The 21601-nt window shown below is 36.9% G+C and overlaps 1 protein-coding gene across 1 annotated transcript; it reads right to left on the bottom strand.

The window, feature by feature from the left end:
• Positions 1-289: 289 nt before the first annotated feature.
• On the bottom strand, positions 290-20711 carry LOC129254005 (mRNA (2'-O-methyladenosine-N(6)-)-methyltransferase-like). The gene is made up of 16 exons (XM_064095128.1): positions 20608-20711; positions 16983-17256; positions 16515-16705; positions 15804-15955; positions 15107-15261; positions 14185-14332; positions 13065-13148; positions 12173-12272; positions 11404-11566; positions 10911-11086; positions 10057-10143; positions 9215-9399; positions 8506-8599; positions 7333-7433; positions 6240-6314; positions 290-5905 (listed from the first exon to the last, which is right to left on the bottom strand). Exons 2-16 carry the CDS (start codon positions 17245-17247, stop codon positions 4723-4725), a joined length of 3159 nt encoding a protein of 1052 aa, XP_063951198.1. The 5' UTR covers positions 17248-17256; positions 20608-20711; the 3' UTR covers positions 290-4722.
• Between the last annotated feature and the right edge of the window lie 890 nt (positions 20712-21601).

Genomic DNA, 21601 nt, shown 5'->3' with positions numbered 1-21601 from the left:
TTGGGGAAGGGTCTATTGAAAATTGAAATTAAATTGAATTCAGTCATATTCTTAAACTCCTGAAGGACAAGTCCAGCCCAACAAAAAGTTCATTGGAATAAAAAGAGAAAAATCCAACAAGCATAACACTAAATATTTCATCAAAATCGGATGTATAATAAGAAAGTTCTGACATTTTTAGACTTCGCTTCATTTCACAAAACAGTTATATTCACATCCTGGTCGGTATGCAAATGAGGGGACTAATGACATCACTCACTCACTATTTTTTATGTTTTTTATTACATGAAATATTCAAATTTTCTCCCTGCTGTACAGTGAAAAGGTTTTATTCCTCCCTAAACATGTGGTATTACCATTGTTATGGTTCAGTCAAGTTGGTCTTTATTGTCAAATTTGTAAAAATTAAAATATTGTATAATTTAAACAATAAAAACAAAAGAAAAAGTGAGGGACATCATCAACTCTCTCATTTACATGTCACTGAGTTGTGCATATAATTGTTTTGTGAAAAATAAGAAAAACTTCAAATTCTGGTAACTTTCTTATTTTACTTCCAATTTTGATAAAATTTCCAGCGTTATGCTCATTTGATTTTTCTCTTTTGATTGAAATCAACATTTTTCTGGGGTGGACTTGACCTTTAATGATATTTTGTGCATTTTGATATAGTTGATTTAATAAAACAGTCATCAATTCCTCTTACATTTATGTTGCAAAAGGGATCCAATATGTTTTGATTCATATGATATAGGTGTCTACTTGGGAGATAATGACTAAATGAATGAACATAGCTTGTTCTCTAATGAGCTAATGACAAATCATGAAATGCCATGTGAAATATGGCTATGAGACAAATATTTTTGGCAGTGTCAACAGCAGGTGCAAAGTATAATCTTTATCAAGCAGTGCAATGCAAGCTGTCTTTACCAATAACTTAACAATGTAAGACCAAGTACAAAATGAGATAAGAAACCACGGTTCATGAAGTACCACATTGCCGCTACTGATGAAAAAGTAATAAGACTTAAAAATAAGAAGGAAAAAAATGATTTCAGTTGGCCAAATATACAAAGAAATACAAAGAGCAAGAGACAAATACATTCCATTGATTTCATGAATAACAGAATCACATAATACCATACACATTACCATATCATCTACACAATTAAAAAAAGTTCTCCACATAATCTAATTCTTAAAATCTAAATCTTATACTCTGTACATTGCAGTTCATATAAATTCATTTACAGTTGACATGCTATTTACAAACAAGAAAGAAATCAAGGCATATGGTTAATTTTGTTTTTTACAAAATAATGTACAAATGTCAATGCAATTTAAGAACACAAATGAAGAGAAACTGTACATGATAAAGATTTTTTTTTTACAATAAAAAAAAATTGAATCATGGATCGCTTACCGCTCCTACATTATTTTGTAGAAGAGGGGTGATTCTGACTAAATTTCGTTGGTATTGGTGATAATCAATCAGAAACTAAGTTTGGTAAATTATGATAGGAGTGCTTGCAGGACTGATTTCTTGCATTGTGTATCAATGATGTTATTTAAAGAATTTCTCCATTCTAAAGCAGGACATTTCACTAGGACTTCAACTGACTGACGTCTTTTGGATGGTGACGCTTATCATGTCTGATTGTTGCACGTCTGTAAACTAAATACCCCAAAACATGCATTATAGCGCCATCTATTGTTCACAGCACTTCAATCTGTCATCTCCAATTTCCTATCACCAAATTTGAAATAGGTCCACTGAGTGGCACCACCATGCGGCATCTTTCTTGGTGCTTCAAAAATGAGAATAACAATGAAAGGCAGGATGTCTTCGCCTTGTGTTGATATTGTCTAGCACAAAGTAAGATGGTGCTTTGCAGTGCCCATTACAGGTGGGTGTTTCATAAGGCTATTCACAACTGGTACATGATCTTAAGTGTTAAGACATTTACATACAGATGTATCATTTAGCACAAAAAAGGATCACCAGTCGTGCGTTAAGTCATTCATATCTCCCGAACAGCATTATGTAACAGCCATGGGTGTTTCATCATGCTGTTCGTAAATTAACGCATGACTGGAACAAGTTCTTACTCCTAAACCAATTACATGAGGATAGATCACTTAGCACAAACAGTTACCAGTCGTTCGTGAGTCATTCATATCTTGCGAACAGCATTATGAAACAGCCATGGGTGTTTCATCATGCTGTTCGTAAAGTTATGCATGACTGAACAAGTTCTTATTCCTAAACCAATTACACAGGGATATATCACTTAGCAAAATAAAGTCACGTCGTTCATAAGTCACTGATACAATGCGAACAGCTTGATGAAACACGCACTAGGTCTCCATAACACAAAGGTTAGCGATCAATCGCTAATTTGAAAGAACAATTCTGATTGGTTCCTCGTCAGTCTATTGAGCAAAATGAGCATACAACAATGATCTTGATAGGCCATTTCATTTAGCGATTAATCGCTAACCTTAGTGTTACCTGACCCAGGTTTGTGAAATGCCAATAGAGGAAAATGTTCTACCGATCTCAAGTGTGACGTTTCCCACAACGCATCAACAAATTGTCGTGTCAGTGCAGGAACGCCCTTAGCACCACACTTAGGCGCTTTGCACGCGCGCAGACACGCCCTAAGTTGCGCTCATTAGGGCATTGCGTAAGGGCATTTCTGCACTGGTGAGGGTTGGGGAAGTGTGTTCCTGCACCGACACAACAAATTTCAGGATACCTACAGAACTATACATTGGAGCAATACCTGGAAAACATATGAAATTATTAAGAGGATGTAATTATCAAAAGAAAGAGGGAACATTAAAATATAAATTAATGTTGTGGAAAAAAACAAACACTTGAACTGCCTTTCATGTAATATCAAATAAGTTTGCTAAATACTGAATTTATTTTCAATAAGAGATGCATCATAACTAAATTTAAAGATTTACTACCTTCTTAGGAATGTTTATTAATATCTCTAATATCAGGTTCACACCTTTGTGTACAGAGCTACTTACTGCTCCGTTCTTAATACTAAACTATATCCGGCAATTTGCAACAGGCATGTAATTTAAGGTATCACAATATTGCATGTCCAGCTCATTAGTAGCTCATATAAAAGCACACAATGTACGAGCTGGATTGCACTGTAGATTATGGCAACTGCAATGTCACTTGCAGCTGGGAGTATTGTGCGTGCAAAAGCACAACAATACAGGCCAATATACAAATGAGAATGAATTCAAACAAGGTAAATCAGCAGAAAAAAAATGCAATTCAAGCTCCACAAAGAAGCCATCTTAACTGGCACTTAGTTACCATAATTCCATAGAAATTGAATCTAGAGCTCAAGCAACCTGTGTAGGCCTTGAAACACAATGACATGTAGCACAATTTACTTTAATTTATTTCATATCCCTGCATCTGCATTTAGGCAAAAGCCAAGCCCAATACACAAAGGTGTCACTGTAGCATAATGCAGTAACAATTTCTAATAAATTTCACTGACAACGAAATGAAATTAGGATTAGGAAAAGTAACTCTTTTTGGATAAAACCAAATGGTATAGCCACTCTAAGACACTACTCTCTTTACCTTTGCTGTCCAGCAGCATTTTTATTAACTGTTGCATTTTGGCAAAGAATAATGCCTTAGAAGTATTTCAAAAATTTCAATCACTACCTCAATTTAAATTTTTGTAACTCGACATGATTGAATAATGCTCACAAAACAAATGCCATTTCTCTATCACGTGAATTCAATGTAAAAGTGGGAAAACTCTATCAATCCTAAATGTGAAAATTAAGATATGAATAAAATGTAATAAAATCAATAATAAAAATTCACCTAAACAATTTCAAATCCAATGTTTACAACATAGACCTTCAAATTTCACAGAAGAGATAAAGAATATAAATATTGGCAAGAAAATACAAAAGTGGCATGCAGTTGTATTTGCACTTTTTACAATCATCTCTTGAAAGTAATTTTGTATATTATTCACACAAATATACATTTAGTTAACCAATGTTGCTTATTTGCATTCATCTATTTACATTTATATCATACTGTATATTATCTAAACAAATACGAAAAATGTCAAATCTTGAATACAGCTACAAAACATAAAAACTTAAACCCAAAACTAAAAACAAAAGACATTTGTTCTTCACATTTCGAAGCACCTTTGTATCATTTAAAGAGGAGTAGTACATATTACCCCTAACATAAATACTGGCATATTTACAGGGAATGCAGTTGGCAAATACTATCAATGAAGCTAATCAATTAGGTAACTAAATGAAGTATTCCTAATTTGTAGTTGATTGAACCACAGGGAGACATCATTCTACAGTAGGGTGTGTTTCACGAATAGTTAAGATTGACTGGACTCATGAAGTGCATATTCCTTCAACTAGTATGCATTATATAGCACACATTCCAGAGCATGATCGAAGCAATTTGGCACTGCGTCAATAACTGCACACAACTAGGAATTCAAGTGCGGCATCAAGTCAATCATAACCGTTGTTAGACACATTCCCAGGTATTACCTCAATGAAACAAGAACAATGGGAGACATTTTACTTCAAATACTGAAATGAAAGGCTATATAAAAAATAGACTGGTTTAAAACAGACCTTGAGCATTTTCAAACATATCTATCTGGAAGCTGCACTCCTTGCCTACATGAACCTTTACTTGGATTCTCCTCTCCTTGATCTAAGCACTCGTCCCCCAACCACAGTAGACTTCTGGGAGGTTGTCTGGTTGGAGGTGAGAGTACTGTCCAACCTCTTGACTGCTTTGAGTTTCATAGCACCCTTACCAATGGCCTTTGCCCCTTTCCTGACAGGGCTGGTCATCATTGGATGGGTATCTTCATCATCATCCTTCCACTCATAAACATCAATCCCTTCATCCACCTTCTTGGGGCTACCAAGGGTGGGCTTGCTGATCGGTGTCCACTTGTTCCCACTCTTGCTCTCAAACTTCACAGGGCCTGTCAACACTGGTTTAGTTTCCAGCGGTCTTATTGCCTCTGTCCAATTGCCAGTTGTGTTGCCTGTAGTGTAGTCTGCCAGGGTCTTCATCGGGGCTGGCTTTGATTTGGTATCTACAAACCAGTTAATGACCCCAAGGTTGCTGGTTTTACTGTTGTCCATGTTCTTGACGGGGCTCACAGCCGATTTGGGAGACTCTTGTGAGCTAGTGCTGTATGAAGGTTTCATGGGGCTTACCCCATCCTTCTTTAATGGACTTGTGTGCATGATTACTGACCCACCATAACCCTCATTGCTATTACTTCTACCATAGCTTACTCGATCTTGACCTGTATCATGGCTGGTTTCAACGGGCTTCACATTGTGAAACCAGCTCTTGTTCGTGTTATCGACGTCCTGTTTCTCGACGGTGTTAACAAAAGGGGATGTAGACGAATGCTCAGCTGCTGCTCCACGCGGGGAGTTCCTTTTGTGCTCTCTGTCATTAGCATGTGCCGTATCTCTTGCGGACATAGCAGGACTGTACGAGGGCGCTGCACCGTACGCACCTGGCATAGAGTCTTTCCTTGATTCTCCATCTGATGATGATGATGATGATGACATCGAACCACTTTGATTGTCATTACTGTAGCTTGATTCAGCCTTACTGCCGTTACCGTTGAACTCGTTTTCCATGGGTAGTTTCTTCCTTGGCGGGGATAGCTCTTGATCTTCTGATGCACGTTTCCTAATTGGGGTAGATGGTGCCGATTTGGGTTTGGCTGCATCCATTACCGCTTGGATTCCTTCGTCAGTAGGAGGCCACAGTTGATTACCCTCATCGTTCTGCAGGAAGATCATCATAGTCCCATGTGCTGCACGCCAGCTAACACTGGACCTGAATCAAAATTACAAAAAAAAAAAAAAAAATCTGATTTATAAATAGAGTACTTATACTTGCATTTGGTATAACCTCATGACTATCACCAAGAGGCAATATGATTTATTTTGTAATACTTGGAAACAATTCATTCAGCCAAAAGGAGATCATGTGTGTTGCAAAGGGAACATAATGAAATCTATCATGGGTTTGCTTGAAAACAAGGTTGGGGAGATGAAGTAGATGTCACTATTTTAAGTTCCCTTTATTTGCACTATCCATTTGTGAATAATGACAGGCATGATTGCGTTCATGTCATCAACAACATGGTAATATAGAAGCCGTTACTTACTCTGGGACAACATGTTGGTTGCCACTCCGGTATTCATGCTCATAGGCTGGGATGACCTCCTGTCTCCTTTTAAATCTGATGAAAGATACAAATTGCATTAAGTTAAATTGTCTACCATTATTTTTCATAATTTTTACAAGAAAAAGTCAGGAAATATGATAGAGACGGAGAGAAAAGATTAGGATTAAATGATTGAAAGAATAAGAAATTGAGAGAAAAAAAAACCCATCAGATAGCTGGAAATAGATTTGACTTAATTTACCTACAGTCAGATACATTTTGTAATACTAGTTGTTCTTGCTAACCCAAATACTGGAGCAAGGTTACGTGACATAATAAAAATACATGTTTTTTTATTACTTTTTCTTATGCAGAGCTGCAAGATGAGAAGGATTTTCCAGGAAAATCATGTTCACTAATCATGGATATTTGTATTCTTTCATGTCCTGGAAGAATTGGAGCATTATCATTGAGCTGTTCCTAAATTAACACATGACTTTACAAACAATTGGAATGTGAAGAGCCTGAAAGTGACCCAAAGTTTTGTCCTGACTTTCAATACGGTGTTAAATGTTTTCTAATCGTCTCCTCTAAAATGTGGTCAATGATATATACTTTGAAAGTGTACAAATGTTAGAATATTCAATCTTAGAGCTAAAGGCTAAAAAGGTTGATAAATGAATGATAAATGAAAATGACTGTGATATCAACATAATCTGTAACATTCCTGTGATTTATAAAGTCACATGTGAAATTATGAATCGATTTTTATTACAGTCCCCAAGCCAATTAAATGAATATCCATTCAGCAGCAGGTTAGTGTCTGCTTTTAATTTCCTCCATGTTTTCAAACATTCACATCAAGTTGGGCATTCTCCATTCAATATGTAACATATCAATAACAAACAATACAGTGGAGTAATCAATGGATAACACACGAGAGAGTGAGAGTTTAATAATTTGAACCATAACATAACTTGGTATACTTTGTGACTTTGATTTTTAACACATTGCCTACCAGAAGTGGATGTTCCCTATACAAATTCTATAGGAATGACATGATTCAGAAAGTCAATGGGTTACGTAGAATTACCTGCTGGCTTCAGCCATCTTGAGTCCATTAGTTATTGGATCCCTCCAATCAGGAGTGAAGACAATGAAAGACAGTGGGTCTGTGGTTCTCTCCAACAATTTCTGCATACACATAAATACACAATATTGATTCATAAATGGAGAATAAGAATATACTTAACTATCCTGCAGTTATAAATGCAAACAAATAGCATTAGTCAAGGAGGTATATGCAACCTAATAGAAAAAAAAACAAAACACAAAAACAATGAAGGGGGATCCCATGTCTGCGCAACTAACTATTTATCTGAGGATTTAATATAACTTCTTCTTATTTCACAAAAATTTTCATTGATAATGTTCTTTATATTCTTATAAGTGTGCCAAAAATCTCGTAAAATTTTTGGAGAAATATTTGCTTTTCTTGGAAAAACCTCGGCCAGTCATTTTCAGAGTGAACACAAAATGTTGCCCCTTGTCTGCGCACCCATTCACTTTACACACACGATTCGGGGATTTTGATGAGAAAGGCTGCATTTTTAGGCTGTCACATGAAATGCCTGAAATTCAATATTTTTCCACCATTCCATGTCAGATTTTTAAATGAATATTTGCCTATGTATTGCAGGTGCAAAGTCTACTGCATCTTATAAATGCTTCTTATATATAACATATTTTGACAATCGTGCGGGTGAATGGACCTTTGCCCCTGTTTATATTTATGCCGGAACAAATCCTTGTGAATATGTTCCTAGTTCTTATCTGATTTTCAAAAAACACAGACGTGAAAATTCAAACAGTTCTCCATCGAGGTTCCACAAGTGTACAGAATCAAATTCAAAATCAAAATCAGTAAAATTCATGAATATATCACCTTGAGAATATGCTTCTGATTGCATGTTTTAAACCACACAGTACATCAATACATCAAATCAAATCTTCCTAGATCCTTTGAAAGTCATTGGCCCGAATTCACAAAAGTGGTTGAACCCATGATTCATGCAGATTTTCTGTATAAATCATGCTTAATTTCCTGCGTATACTGAACAGTGGACTCATGAATAAAATAGCGTACATAACCATGGCATTCAGTATAATTTTTACATGAAATCTGCATAAACCATGGGTTCAACCAGTGGTTTTTAAAACCACCTTTGTGAATTTGGGCCAATAAGAATGCAAGCACTATCCTCACCTCAAAATGAATGATTGTAGCTTCCATGAGTTCCTCTCCAAATGGTGGGTTGGCTTCAAATGATCCACTGAAGGGAAAGAAGTCCAAGATTGGCCTGCATATACAATACAACAACAACAATAAAATGATATTCCCTTCCATCCTCCTCTATTACAGTATTCACAAGGTTGGACACAAAGATTTGTGGCATAGGGCTGAGTACCGTTTCACAGTGTATGATCCGCTGCTATCGAATTTTGGTATCAGACAAATCACATACACACAAACATTAAACAAAAATTTTAATTCACATTTAAACACTGTGGAAAATCAAATCTATCTGATTCAGAATCTGAACAAAAATATGAATACAAAGCATATATATAAATTTTGAATGAATTTAGCCTTATATTGCGACAAAGGCCATATTAGTTTCAAATCATGAATGATCTGATGATTGTTCTGACGACACTACAATTTGGAACGCACTAGACCATTTCTCCAACAGGCTAATGAAACTGTCCAAGTGATCTTAGTATTTCTGTTCGATTTTGATTTCTGTTTCCTTCTGACGCTTACAAGAAGCCTCCATGATTTTGTTTTTGCATTTACTAAAATAACTCTTTTATTAAAAAATAGGCTGTATGAGATGAAATAATGTGAAAACTGCCAGATGGTGCATCATAATAAGTGGACAATAAAAAATAATTTTCTTCACGATATCTCTCACCCTCTTGATCCAAAGAAGCTGTCTGTATCGGCGAAAGCTGAACAGTATTGCTTGAAGTAACAATTGAGGGGCGAGGCAAAGCATTCAAAGGTGACTCCAAAGTGTTCATTGATAGCTTTAAAGACTCCTGAGGAAAGGGCTCCTTGAAGATTATGGCCTTCGTTCTCTCCTACACCAAACAGGGTCTTCAAGAATGAAAATAGAAGACAGGAACAGGGGTCATCATTGGAAAGAACAAGGATGAATAGTGAAAACATGGGTATCATTTTCACTTTTTGACAAATGGATTATTGAGTTAAACGTATCGATCTATCATGACTCATCTAAAGAGTTCAATGAGTGCTTTTGAAGACTCTTGCATGCAGGGCTCATTGAAGACCATGGCCTTCACTTTCTCCTACACCAAACAGTCTTCAAAATTAAAAGGGGATATCATTACAAAAGGGAGGACGATTAGACAGAATAACCCAGCAGGCAGCAAATTAAAATCTGCCACTCATTCTTCCCAACACCATATATAGTCTTCAACTATCATTTGTGTCACATTTATATATAAAAATGGATGAACTCAATTGTAGACTGATGTTCTGAAAAGTGAAATCCCCACATCTAATATGAAATATGCATTATTCCAATTACTAAAAAGATTCTGATATGGTGCTGTCCTCCCAACTTAAAATTTACAATTGAACCAAAAAAAAAAGAGAAAAAAAAGAATAAAAATTATGCACTATACACTATAACTCTTACCAGTACAATGTGAATAATAATGGGTATATATTATCCATGACTAGCCTGTACATTATATTATCAATCTGATTCACATTCATAAAATTATATACCTGATATCTCCTTAGTAAGCACCAAACTCTTGGCAAGAAATTGTGTCGGGTGGGGTCATCTCGGCAGTTGAACTGGTACAAGGCATCCTGATGAGAAATAAGAATGTAGAGAAAACATTAATGTTGATAGATTACAGTAACATTTCAGTTCGTCTTGCTTGAATAGATCATAAATGTAATCTTTCTCAAGGGATTCTAATTTCATCAATAAATGTATTCTTTGAACTTTTTGCTGGTTGATATCACGGGGGAGCTTATCATCATAAACTTGCCAGAAATTCAACAGTTACTATAACAGCAGTCAGACACCTGTGTTTCTCAGCCAATCAAAATCAAGGAAAGTTGTTGGGTCCGACAATTTGTTGAATGACAAAGGTTAATGAAATCCTCTCCTGAATGTACGATAGGAAAATATTAATTCAAAGGATAAGTAGAGTAAATAATGAACATGGAAAGAAATAAGAACAACACTGGAATAATATGGTTACAAAGTACCTAGAACCTGAAAATATTCGAACTTCAAATTAACTATGGTATATCTGACAGAATAGACAATTTATTTCATTATTATTTTTTTTGGGTGGGGGAGTTGTCCATCTGCAAACACTGTACATTTGTTGTGCAAAATCTTCAGTGTATCAGGGACAATATCCACAAAACCTCAACAAGCTGGAAGACAAGTACATTGGTGATGGTACGAAGTCAAGTGAATGTGATTACTAATATAGACAATGGTTCACATTTTTTTAAATATAAACAATCTCTTACACAACTCAACACAACAAAGAACGAGAGTATACATTTTGAGCATTGGGCAAAGTTAGGTAAAAAGGAAAGAAGTGATTGGCACTTACTAGTTTCATCATATGTTGCGTATTGATCTTCATCATCTCTCCCTTATATCTCAGACACGTGACAGAACCTTCTTCATGGACATCTACAGCTGGCAATCGAGGGCTCTGAACCGCCATCTGTATGTTGTAACAACGCATTTTTCTATCTGATGGTGGTCGTGTGAACGGCGGAGGCTCTATTGCATCAAATGAAATAGAGTTTCATTGAATTTTCAGATTGGCAGAGGAAAAGACAATAGTGCATACTATAATTCTTCTAACACTCACAAGAGAATGGAATACACTCAGTCCCCTAGTGAATGAATTCAACATAAATTGGAAGCTTGATTTCATTATCAATTCTTCCTGTTGAATAATCATCAAAAGGTAATCTATGTTATTACAAAAGAAAATGCAAGTTAATCAGTTTAAAATCGAGTTGAATCATGTGAAGAAGATGAAAAAAACAATTTTTATAAATATAAAATCAAGCATATTGATATACATTGCTGACCTTCAATATGGTGTTCCCTAAGGATGTCCCAGTGTTTCTTCTGGAGCTTAGCGCATGTATCACAGGACAGGGTGTATACCTTGGCACAGATGTTCTCAATGGAACTTCTTGCTACCTCGCAAAGATGGGGACCACACTGCTCCTTCAGGTAAGTCAGCCGTTTCTGGATGATGAAATTTAAAATATGAACATTGAAATAATTCAGAATGGGATGCACATATCAACATAACAATATATTCTCATGAAAATACAAGAATCATTTGAACAATCAAACTAATGAGTATTTTAATTGTTCGAGTTGGACCATGAATCCAGAATTAGAGATTTGTATACATGTTTTGGGCCTTTCAAAGGCAACCTACATAAAGTATTGAAGTACAGCCATCCGATCCTAGATGACTCGTAATAACACTACTACCACTAACACTACTAAGATGACTACTACTACTACCACCACTACTACTACTACTACTACCACTACTTCTATGACTACCACTATTACTACCGCTACTACTTCCACCATTACCATCACTACCATTGCTTTTACTACTGATGCTTCTACATTACAACCGTAATTCCTTTTATTTCTTTCATTTGCTTTTGAAAGTTTTCCATTTACCCTATACTTCAATAATTTTCATTCAATGAGTTCTGCTTCTTCTTCAATTGCCAAAGTGTTCATCCAGCAGCCAACAAATGGCATTCCCTTTATTACCATGCAACTACGCTTCACCAATCACAGATTTCACACTGACAAACGATTATGTACCATGCACTCGTCAATGGTGCAGTTTGGCTGCTTTCGTAGCCACGTGAAGATATCCTCAGCGTTCCACTTCACCAACTTTCTGCTTTCTGATGAAGCAGGCCTGGCGAGGGGGTAAAGAAATAAAGCTTTCATGACTGGTTTGTAACCACAAACAAGGAAGCATTTCATCAAGTGTCTTGTCAGTGACTTTAACTATTGTGTTTGTGTTAACCCAACCATATGCAAAGATGTCGGTAGCATCATCACCATTCTCAGTCCAAATTACTGACAAGATGCCTCATGAAATATTTCCCCAAGTATTTCAAGAAAGCTACTCAAAAATTCTGATAAATAAACAAATGTGGAAAGTGATAGACCTGTTTATTCACATAATCAAACTTTAAAGACTTTCAAAGTCACTGGTTGTTCTGGACAATCTGAACATTTTCAGAGGTATACCAGACAAGGGCTTTGCTCATTTAAAAATGCCACAAATGCTAATTAACATTCATGCCTTTTTCACTGGTCATGGAATGAGGGAAATTTTTTTAGGGGGCTCCATAGTATTTCTTGAGTAATAATTCAGGAGGCAAAATTTTGTAACTTTCGGGGACTTCTTTTTTTTCATTTCAGCTCTTCTTTCGAGGGGATTCCGTTTATAAATTTGAGAGCTAATTTATCCACCAAGCAATTATTGCTTTATAACAATTTTACGACCAAGTAATAATATGACTCATCATCTACAGTGTCAATTATAGCATGAAAAAAAAAGCTGACAAAAAAACTGTTAAAATTATGTTATACCTGTAATTAATAAGGACAAAAACATTTTCTGGTTAAGCAAATTACTCAAGCCAAAGTTTTACCTGAAATATCTATGGTTATTTTATCTAGATGCAAATGGGTATCGTACCTGGACTGTATCATTTTCTTTGCAGCCTCTGCATACTTGGAAAGAAGTTTCCTGGCAGTAGAATGAAGATTCGGCCTGTACAACCTATAAATTAAATAGCATAGCAAAATGAAGTAAATTCTAAAATACAGAATAATACCTTCTAATTAACAAATCTATTACACATGACAATTTTTGTAAATTGTTCAAATGAAGTATTACAATGATGACTTTGCATAATCTATTCAAAAGAGAAAGAAATGTCATCACTCATTATTCCCCATCATTTTTCATCATTCTTCCTGGCTCAATTTGCTTGCGGTGGGCACTAGCATTCATCATATATACATCTTTCTCCAAAAAATAATACAAACCATAGATGCAGGAGAAAAAGTTCTATGAAGCCCACAAGTCCGTTACTCGTATTTCAAGGAAAAGGTACAGACATTGATCTGACCATTTATTCATGGAAGAGATGACACTGAGTAACATTCAAATAAAGATACAGGCACCGCTATGAGAGGCAACATTGTTTTCCCCAGGCACAAGGGATCTTAATCACTACTTACTGAAAGGTACTAAGACACTCTGGGCCCTGCATAACAAAGAGTTGTGATTGATCCAGTCAACAACAACTATGGAAAGCCAGCAACGTCGACGTCTAAAATTTATTTTTGTTCAAAATATTTTATAGATATGACGTATACTCATACATTCATTGTTTCCTTGAAAATTCAATGTGCTTCTCTTTCTTTACACAGGACATTGCACAAATTTCCTGTTAAAAAAAATTATGACATTGCTGCATTTCCATACAGGTAAGACTGATCGGATCAATCGTAACTCTTTGCAAGATGGGGCCCTGTCTTACAAAGAGTTGTGATCGATCTGAACAATCGCAACTATGGAAAGCCAACAAAGTCAACATATAAAATGCATGTTTGATCAAAATAATTTCTAGATATGATGTATATTCATAAATTCATTGATTTGTTGACAATTTGGTGTGTTCTCCTTTGTTTACAGAGGACATTTTGCAAATTTCCTGTAGAAAAAATTATGACACTGATGGATTTCCATAGAATTAAGATTGATTGGATCAATCGTAACTCTTTGAAAGATGGGGCCCTGGCCTACATACTTGATTGGAATGTCACTCATGATTTCTCTCATCATAGAAGGTGATACTGGGTCAGGACACTGGCTTGGTAGCATAGGATCCTTGCCTTTATCCACAACCATCCTTTCAAGTAACCAGCGGTTGAACGATTCACTGGGTGCATTAATACCTAGAGAGAAAAAATATAAATATATCATCAGAAAACATATAGACAGGTTAATAAAATAGTTGCTCCTTGCATTGTGTTCTCAAGATTGACCTATGATGGGCTTCTCAGTGAAGTGGGTCAGGGCCAGGTTTCACAAACTTGCTTTCAATGAAAATTTACAGTTCTATGAGCTACTGAAGTAATTGTATTCGGTTGGATGTAAGCATGATCTTTAGAAAACAAATCATGGTTCACTCTAATTCTACTACATTTCAGAATATCATGGTTCACTCTAATTCTACTACATTTCAGAATATAATCTATGATACACAAGTAATAGAGACACAAACCAGGGGAGATCATTTCAATATAATAGTACTAAGCCAAATGGAAACATTGAATATGCCTATTACAATTGAATAGAAAGCTGCTTAATGTAGTTGGCAGGTATTTGTGGCCAGAGAAGCATAAGAATTTGAAAATGAATCATTCTTTCCCTTTACATACATCTGAAAAGTTTCATCTAATTGAACATAAATCAACCAAACATAACATCAGAAGCAAGAATCAATAATGAATATTTAGTAACCAATTACTTATAATATAAGTATAATTGAAGAAAGAGTTACCTCAAATAACTACCATTTGGAATGTTTCCACACAGTAAACAATATCACAAGAAGGTTACAACAAACCCTAACCACCCATTACGCCACACTCAATCATATATCTAATTGTCATTTTATTTTGCAAATATCAAGTTACGCACAGTGGAAGAAAGATCAATATGATTACCTTCTCTTGTCGAGCAGAGTTCCTGATACTGTTGTCTCAGCTTACTGACCAACACATTTCTCATCAATTCCATGTCATTGTGTGGTGGAGGCATGGTACAGGGAAATCGCTCTTGCATTGTGGCATTTGATTCCAAAGTAAAATCCCAAAACAGGCTGCAAAAAGAATAAATATTCAGGACTTAGTGATTTATTTGCATTTCACACCTCTTGTATATAAAAAATTACTGAAGATTGCAAAATGTTCTACTAGTGCCTAACCTATCTTTGGTTTGCTATCAAGGCCATTCATTTGTGGCTGTGTGAACATATATCCCCGCAATTAAGACTTCAAATTCAGTATTCAAATGATCTGTACATTGCTAATGAACCTAAATGTCAGCCAACCAGCTTTCAACAAGTTTTTCGGACACACATTTAGAACAAGCAAATTCAGCTGACATTAACTAAGGTGAAAAGGCCCTTCACTCTATCAATGTGTCACATACACATACTTTAACAGCGGTGAATAACTTGTGGAGTATTTAGGTTGAAATCCCCAAACAGGAGCTTTACAGACTAATCGGATATTCATACATCAAGATATTCACATTACAATTTCAAGCATACCACCAAACCATTAAGAATTCTTCTGATTGTCATGATGCCTGGATAAGATAGAGTTCAATTAATTTTACGTTTTTTTCAAGATCACGTACCCTTTAAGCATATCCTTTCTCATAGTTGGACTGAGAGGGTGACCATCCACAGAAGACTTCCTTCTGACAGGGGCGAGTCCTGGGGAGCCAGCCGGTAGAGGGGTGGGATGTGGAGCCTTGCCCTCGGTGATCTGAATCCCTAAAGGATCATGCTGTTTGGATAAGGACATGGCATTTTGATTATATTGTGATTCTGTGAGAGAACATGGATCGTATGCAGAGGTGGGTTGTATGCTTGAGAGGTGTGGAGTGAGCTACAACTACCTCACATGATCGGTATAGAGTACCGAAGTACAGACGTCACAACATTTTTTTTTTTGCATTTCCGCATTCTTGATATCACATTTTGGTAGAGCATGATGAAAAACACTTTCTACCAAAATTTGGTGGGAATCAATCACTGGAGGACTTAGATATGACCTCATGAATACATAATTAGCCTCGTTGAAGTCAACGTATTATTGGCCTGGTTCTAAATGTTAGGAACCAGGCCATATAAATTGACTTCAATGGGGCTAATGATGTATTCATGAGGCCATATCTTGGGGCCCCATGGACCGATTCCCAGCAAATTTGGGTTGTGAGGTTTTTTTAGCATGCTCTGCCAAAATATGGCATAACATGTGCGGACATGCAAAAATTGAAAATTGATGATGTCACACTTCGGTACTCTACGTGAGCAGAAGTGAGATCGAGTATGAATAAACATACCTTACTGGCTCCTGCTGGGCTTCCAATGGGAGGCATCTCCCACATGGATTGGTTGGTAAACTTGTTGAAGAAGTACCAGCGTTGTTCGCGTTTGCTCCAGAATCGACGCCATCCCTTTTGAAGTAGTTCCATGGGAAGATCGTGGGAAGGATCGGGGCTATGGGGCATCTGAGAAGGAGGAGATGTGGCACCTGCAAGTTGGAAATGAATAAGAAAAAAAAGGAAAGTGAAAAAGAAAAACCAAAAAAACCAAACCAGTCTTTGACTTTCAAGGCCACGAACATGTTAATAGTGGAATTACAGTTCAATGTATCCATGGTGGTGTGTATCACATTTGAAGATCATGAAACATTTTACTGGAGTACTGTAGACTATCATCTTTGCTGCAACTATTCTGATAACATCTGGGTAATGAGAACCTCAACATTTACACTCGAGGTAAATGCAAAACAAATAAAAGACAGTTACCAGAGATGTTTGACTGATGTGGTTGCTGCTGATGCGATGGTGGAGGTCCTGCTGACTGGTGTTGCCCATGGTGCGTGGGGAACTGCTGAAACGGACCCTGTTGCTGGCCGTTGCCCTTGCCTGGAGCAACAGCTGGACTCTGGGGCACAGGAGTTTTAGGCTGTGGGGATGACAGGTGAGGTGCAAAATGGTGTCCAATAGACTGCTGCCTCACACTGACAGGTGGCAAGGTGTGCCTGTTGGACCCTTGTTTTGACAGGTCCATGATGCTGATCTGGGAGTGAGGAGTAAGAAAGGAGCGAGAGCCACTTCTCAGTCACACTGTATAAATCATAGAGGTTACTTGAAGAATTGATTCCTGAATCCCAGTGAACTGACCAATGATATTTACTCTTACAGATTCATGGAAGTAATTTTAGACATATGGCTATCACACATTGAATTTTGAATGCAAAATTTGCTACGTAGAACGAAGGGTGAGGACTGTCAAATCAAGGCCATGAAACATGGAGATTCAATTTCTAATTTTATGAAACATTGAGATGTAAGTTGAAAATAAACACTGCAATCAAAAGTAGGCCAAGCAATATTTAACAAACATTGGTGCAAGTTTCATATTTTGAAAAGTTTAGAACATAAAATATTACAGAAAAGCTTAACATAACTTGACCGAAAGCTTCAGTCTCTGCTTTGTCAGCTGTTCCGCTTGACTACTTCTTGCTTTACTACACACCTCAACTCACAGGATAAACAAAAAAGTAAAGAGATCTTTAAAAACTTCCAAGTCCAAAGTTTCCAAAGAGATTTCACCTGTATAGTAACCTGCCTGACATTCGACATGTGAAGCTTTTCTGCAATATTTTTGTTCTAAAAATGCCTTTAAAAAAATATGAAATTTGCGTCAAAGTTTGTTGAATACATTTGTCTATTTTCTTTGCAATGCTTATTTTCAACTTCCATATCAATATCCCACAAATTCTTTAAGTGTATCGCCATGTTTTACGGCCGCAATTTGACAGCTCATGCCCTTCCTTCGACATAGCGCTTTCATGTCAATGTGTGTGAGAGCCGCTTACTGCGCTGCACTAGATGCAATATGCAGCCTGAAAGTTGCTCCGCATAGCACTCGGAAGTCGGAGCCAGTCAAATGAAGGAAACCTGAAAGCATGACGTTGATGCAAATTCAATGCGGTTGAGTTCTTGCAAGGTTTTAATTTTGATGTGTCTTTTTGAAAATATGATCCTAACTTTGCAAGAAAGATTGCAAACTTGGAACAAAACAGCATGCCAACAAAAAGCCACAGATTTCTTAATTTTGAGCACTTTTTCGGTGACCCCACTTCTTAAATCTTAAATTTTAAAGGGGATTTTGGGGTGCTAATGCAGTTTGTACCGGCCTGGCGAGGTTAGAAAACTGTTCTTCACCTGGCTTATTCTTGTCTGAATTTTTGTCAAATATATATCTAATTGATCATTGACCTGAAATTTCAGCCACATCAAGCTTCAGCCAGGAAACTTTGATCTCAATATCGTCCTTTGAATTCTCAGTCAGGCTTCGCTCAATCAGTTATCACCATTGTTTTGATGTGGACAGAAGTCACCGACCAAAAGCTCTGCCAGTGGCAGCTCGCCCGTGCGTTTGCAAGAATTTGGTCGCTAATAACAGTCAATATAAAAACTACAGCGATAGCCAAGCGCCATGATGTCTTAGAATTTGTAGCCAGCTGGATTTCAAACCAGATTTTGATACAAAATTTAGCTTCAAAATCAAATGTAATCCGTTCAAATCTATCAATGATTCTGAGAATCCGATAGCTCATTTTACATTTCGCCACATTTTTTTATGGATCGTTTTCGAAACTTGAATTGATGAAGTTTCGATGTGTGGTGCTATTAGACCTGTGCAGGGCAGTGCCCAAAGCATACTGAAGCCATAGATATAGGCTTGCATGATGAAGATCATGGATTTTCGCTTGGGCACCGCGATGTTTACGCACAAAATAAGTATACTACTCGTGCGCACATAAACATGATCTACTTACTTTGCTATTTTTTCATTAGTTAAATGGAATTTCTCTAACTTTTAAGTAGGGTCTAGGCTAGACCAAAAGCTTCGGTCTCTGTTATGTTGGTTGTTACGCTGAACTACGTTGGCTCCACTCACCAAATACATAGACCGAAGTTAAACCGTCGACTGTACAGGGGCTCAATGGCCACCGCTAATTTCTTGTTTTTCTCCTCGATACCGCGATATTTTCCACCAAAAGTTCATACATATGCAGCTATAGCTGAAAATGTATAAGTAACGACAGTTTCTTACCCTAAATTCCCGCTTTAAAACTGGCAATCAGGGGATTAACTCTGAAAGTTGACACTTGCGACTCGGACTAGTGGGCAGCCATCTTGGTAACGACGAAAGTCAGACTCCGCCCCATGACCTTTACGTCACACATTATAATTACAGAAGGAGAAAAGAAAGGAGCAGTTAAAGAAACAAAAGAAAAAAGGGGAAATAAAAAATAAAAAAAGAACAGTAAAACAAAAAAGAGAGAAAACGAAAGAGAAAGAGATAAAGGAAAAGGGAAAAAAAACATCTAGAATTTCAGTATTCATAAACCCGACGTAAAAGAGATGATCTGATTGGCCAACGGTTTCGATAAGCAGTTGACCCGGAAGTTCTTCCCACCGGCATATGTTTGTGTACAATATCGACTTCGGAGGAACGAGTGAATTGGGAGCTACACGACAGCCGAGGTAAGTCACTGTTTTTGTTCATTTTAAATTGAGTTTTTACCACTTTAATGGCAATTAATGCCAAGAGGGAATCTCAAGCTTCATTTTGGTAAGCTTCTTTTTATATTTAGTTCTATCATATAAACAGAAATCGATGAGCCCCGTCGGGGGGATTTTACGTTGTACCTCCCCTAATGGCGGCGGCACGCTAGCGAGCCGTCTGTGTATGAGGAGAAATTAAAAAAATCAAAAAATGTTGAAAAACTCCTCGAAACAGACGGCTGCCAGCTGTCTAGGTCTAGGCCTAATCTTTAATCTTTATTATTTTATATTGTTTTAGGACTTGAGGATTATTTCATATTATAGCCTATACAGGGTCATGCGCAATTCACAGTGACGCAGAGGTGCTAAAAATGCGCCACGCGTAATTCCGTACTTTGCGAGAGTCCCGGGCCGAGGCAACTGGCATGCCTTTGCAATTGTTGCTAACTTCACTCTCACTCAGACAGTCATGACATTGACAGTCATCATTCATGTCTCAGTCATGATTAATTTGTTCTCTTCCCAGGGCCCGGGGCAGGGCCAGGGCTGGGTTTTTATTTTCCTTTAATGCCCAATAAAATTTCATGATGAACGCCGAGCTGACCGCGATCGTCGGCCCGCAGCGTTTGCCCGACGAGCAGACCCAGAGTCATGCGAGGCCGAGGGGAAATACGCCCTGCTGAACTGCCCTGCGCCGACGGGGCTCGGCGTCAAGGCAAAATAATAACACTTCAAATCATTGACATTGACCTGGGCATTTTTTAAACACCGATAATTCAACGACAAAAGACTTAAAATTATTAAAATATATGACAAAACATGCTTGAGATGTTTAACATTATGAAATTACCTCAAAAAAGATGAAATTTTCTACAAGTCATTGAGAAATCAGAGGTTTTATTCAAAGTTGATTTGATGTGTGACGCTCTCTGAAACGGCCATTTTGGCAAGCTTACGCAAAGCATTATGGGAGATCCTGAGTTTGGATAAGCAACCTCGTTTCCAAAGTGTATTTCCTCGTTGCAGTACCGTATTAGAAATACATGTACTAAGCATCATAACTCATAACTTGTTTTCTTTTTCTTTTTCTTTTTTTAATGGATTGACTGTATATTAATATAATCTGCCAACCTGTGCGCTTTGAAACACCAGTATAAAGTGCCCTGCAAATGTTATTATTATTATTCAACATTTTCATCTGACAAGTAGTCAAAGCCGACAACTTCTCTTGATTTTGAGCTGAGAAGCAATGTTACCCTACAAGACAAGCTATACAAAATCAATATCATCCCCCTCTGACTAGAACCACACTCGCACAAAAAAAACATCACTTACACAGGTCCCAAATACTGGAATGGTATTCATCAAAGCCTTAAACAAAATAGAAATATATATAAACACCTTCAAAAAACACCTAAAACTTTCATTCTTTAATGAGGACAATGTATAACACATATGAATTGCTTTATCTTTTCTACGATACTTGACTCTCGACCCTATTTCTCTTTCCCCTCCCCTTTCCCTTTTCTGCTGGACACATAATTGTTTTTTGTTTTGTTCTCCCCCCCCCAGTTTTTTTTATATTCCCTTCTCCCCCCCTAATTTATGTAGTTACTGCCCCCCTTTTTCCCTTGTTATTCAAACCTATTTTGACGTTCTTCATATATGGTCTAGATTGTCCTACTTTACTTTTAATTACATAGGATTAAGATTACTATAAATTTATCCCAAGGGACTTACCATTACAAGCTTTGCTTTTTAATAAGTCCCTCATTTTCATTTTCACATGCTTAAATATACTGTAATCTATAATTTGTCTAATCATCAAAATATGTTTGGGACAA

Source organism: Lytechinus pictus, chromosome 2 (genome assembly GCF_037042905.1).
Source record: "Lytechinus pictus isolate F3 Inbred chromosome 2, Lp3.0, whole genome shotgun sequence".
Classification (NCBI taxonomy): Eukaryota; Metazoa; Echinodermata; class Echinoidea; order Temnopleuroida; family Toxopneustidae; genus Lytechinus; species Lytechinus pictus.
This window is presented reverse-complemented; position numbering and strand designations above follow the sequence as displayed.

Bases quoted from the DNA above. Each gene is read 5' to 3' on its own strand.
- LOC129254005 (XM_064095128.1), bottom strand. From the start codon at position 17,247: ATGGACCTGTCAAAACAAGGGTCCAACAGGCACACCTTGCCACCTGTC. The intron at 13,149-14,184 runs GTATGTAGGCCA...TTTAATTTATAG, and splicing joins ATGAGTGACATTCCAATCAA to GTTGTACAGGCCGAATCTTC. The intron at 11,087-11,403 runs GTCAGCAATGTA...TTGATGCAATAG, and splicing joins TAGGGAACACCATATTGAAG to AGCCTCCGCCGTTCACACGA.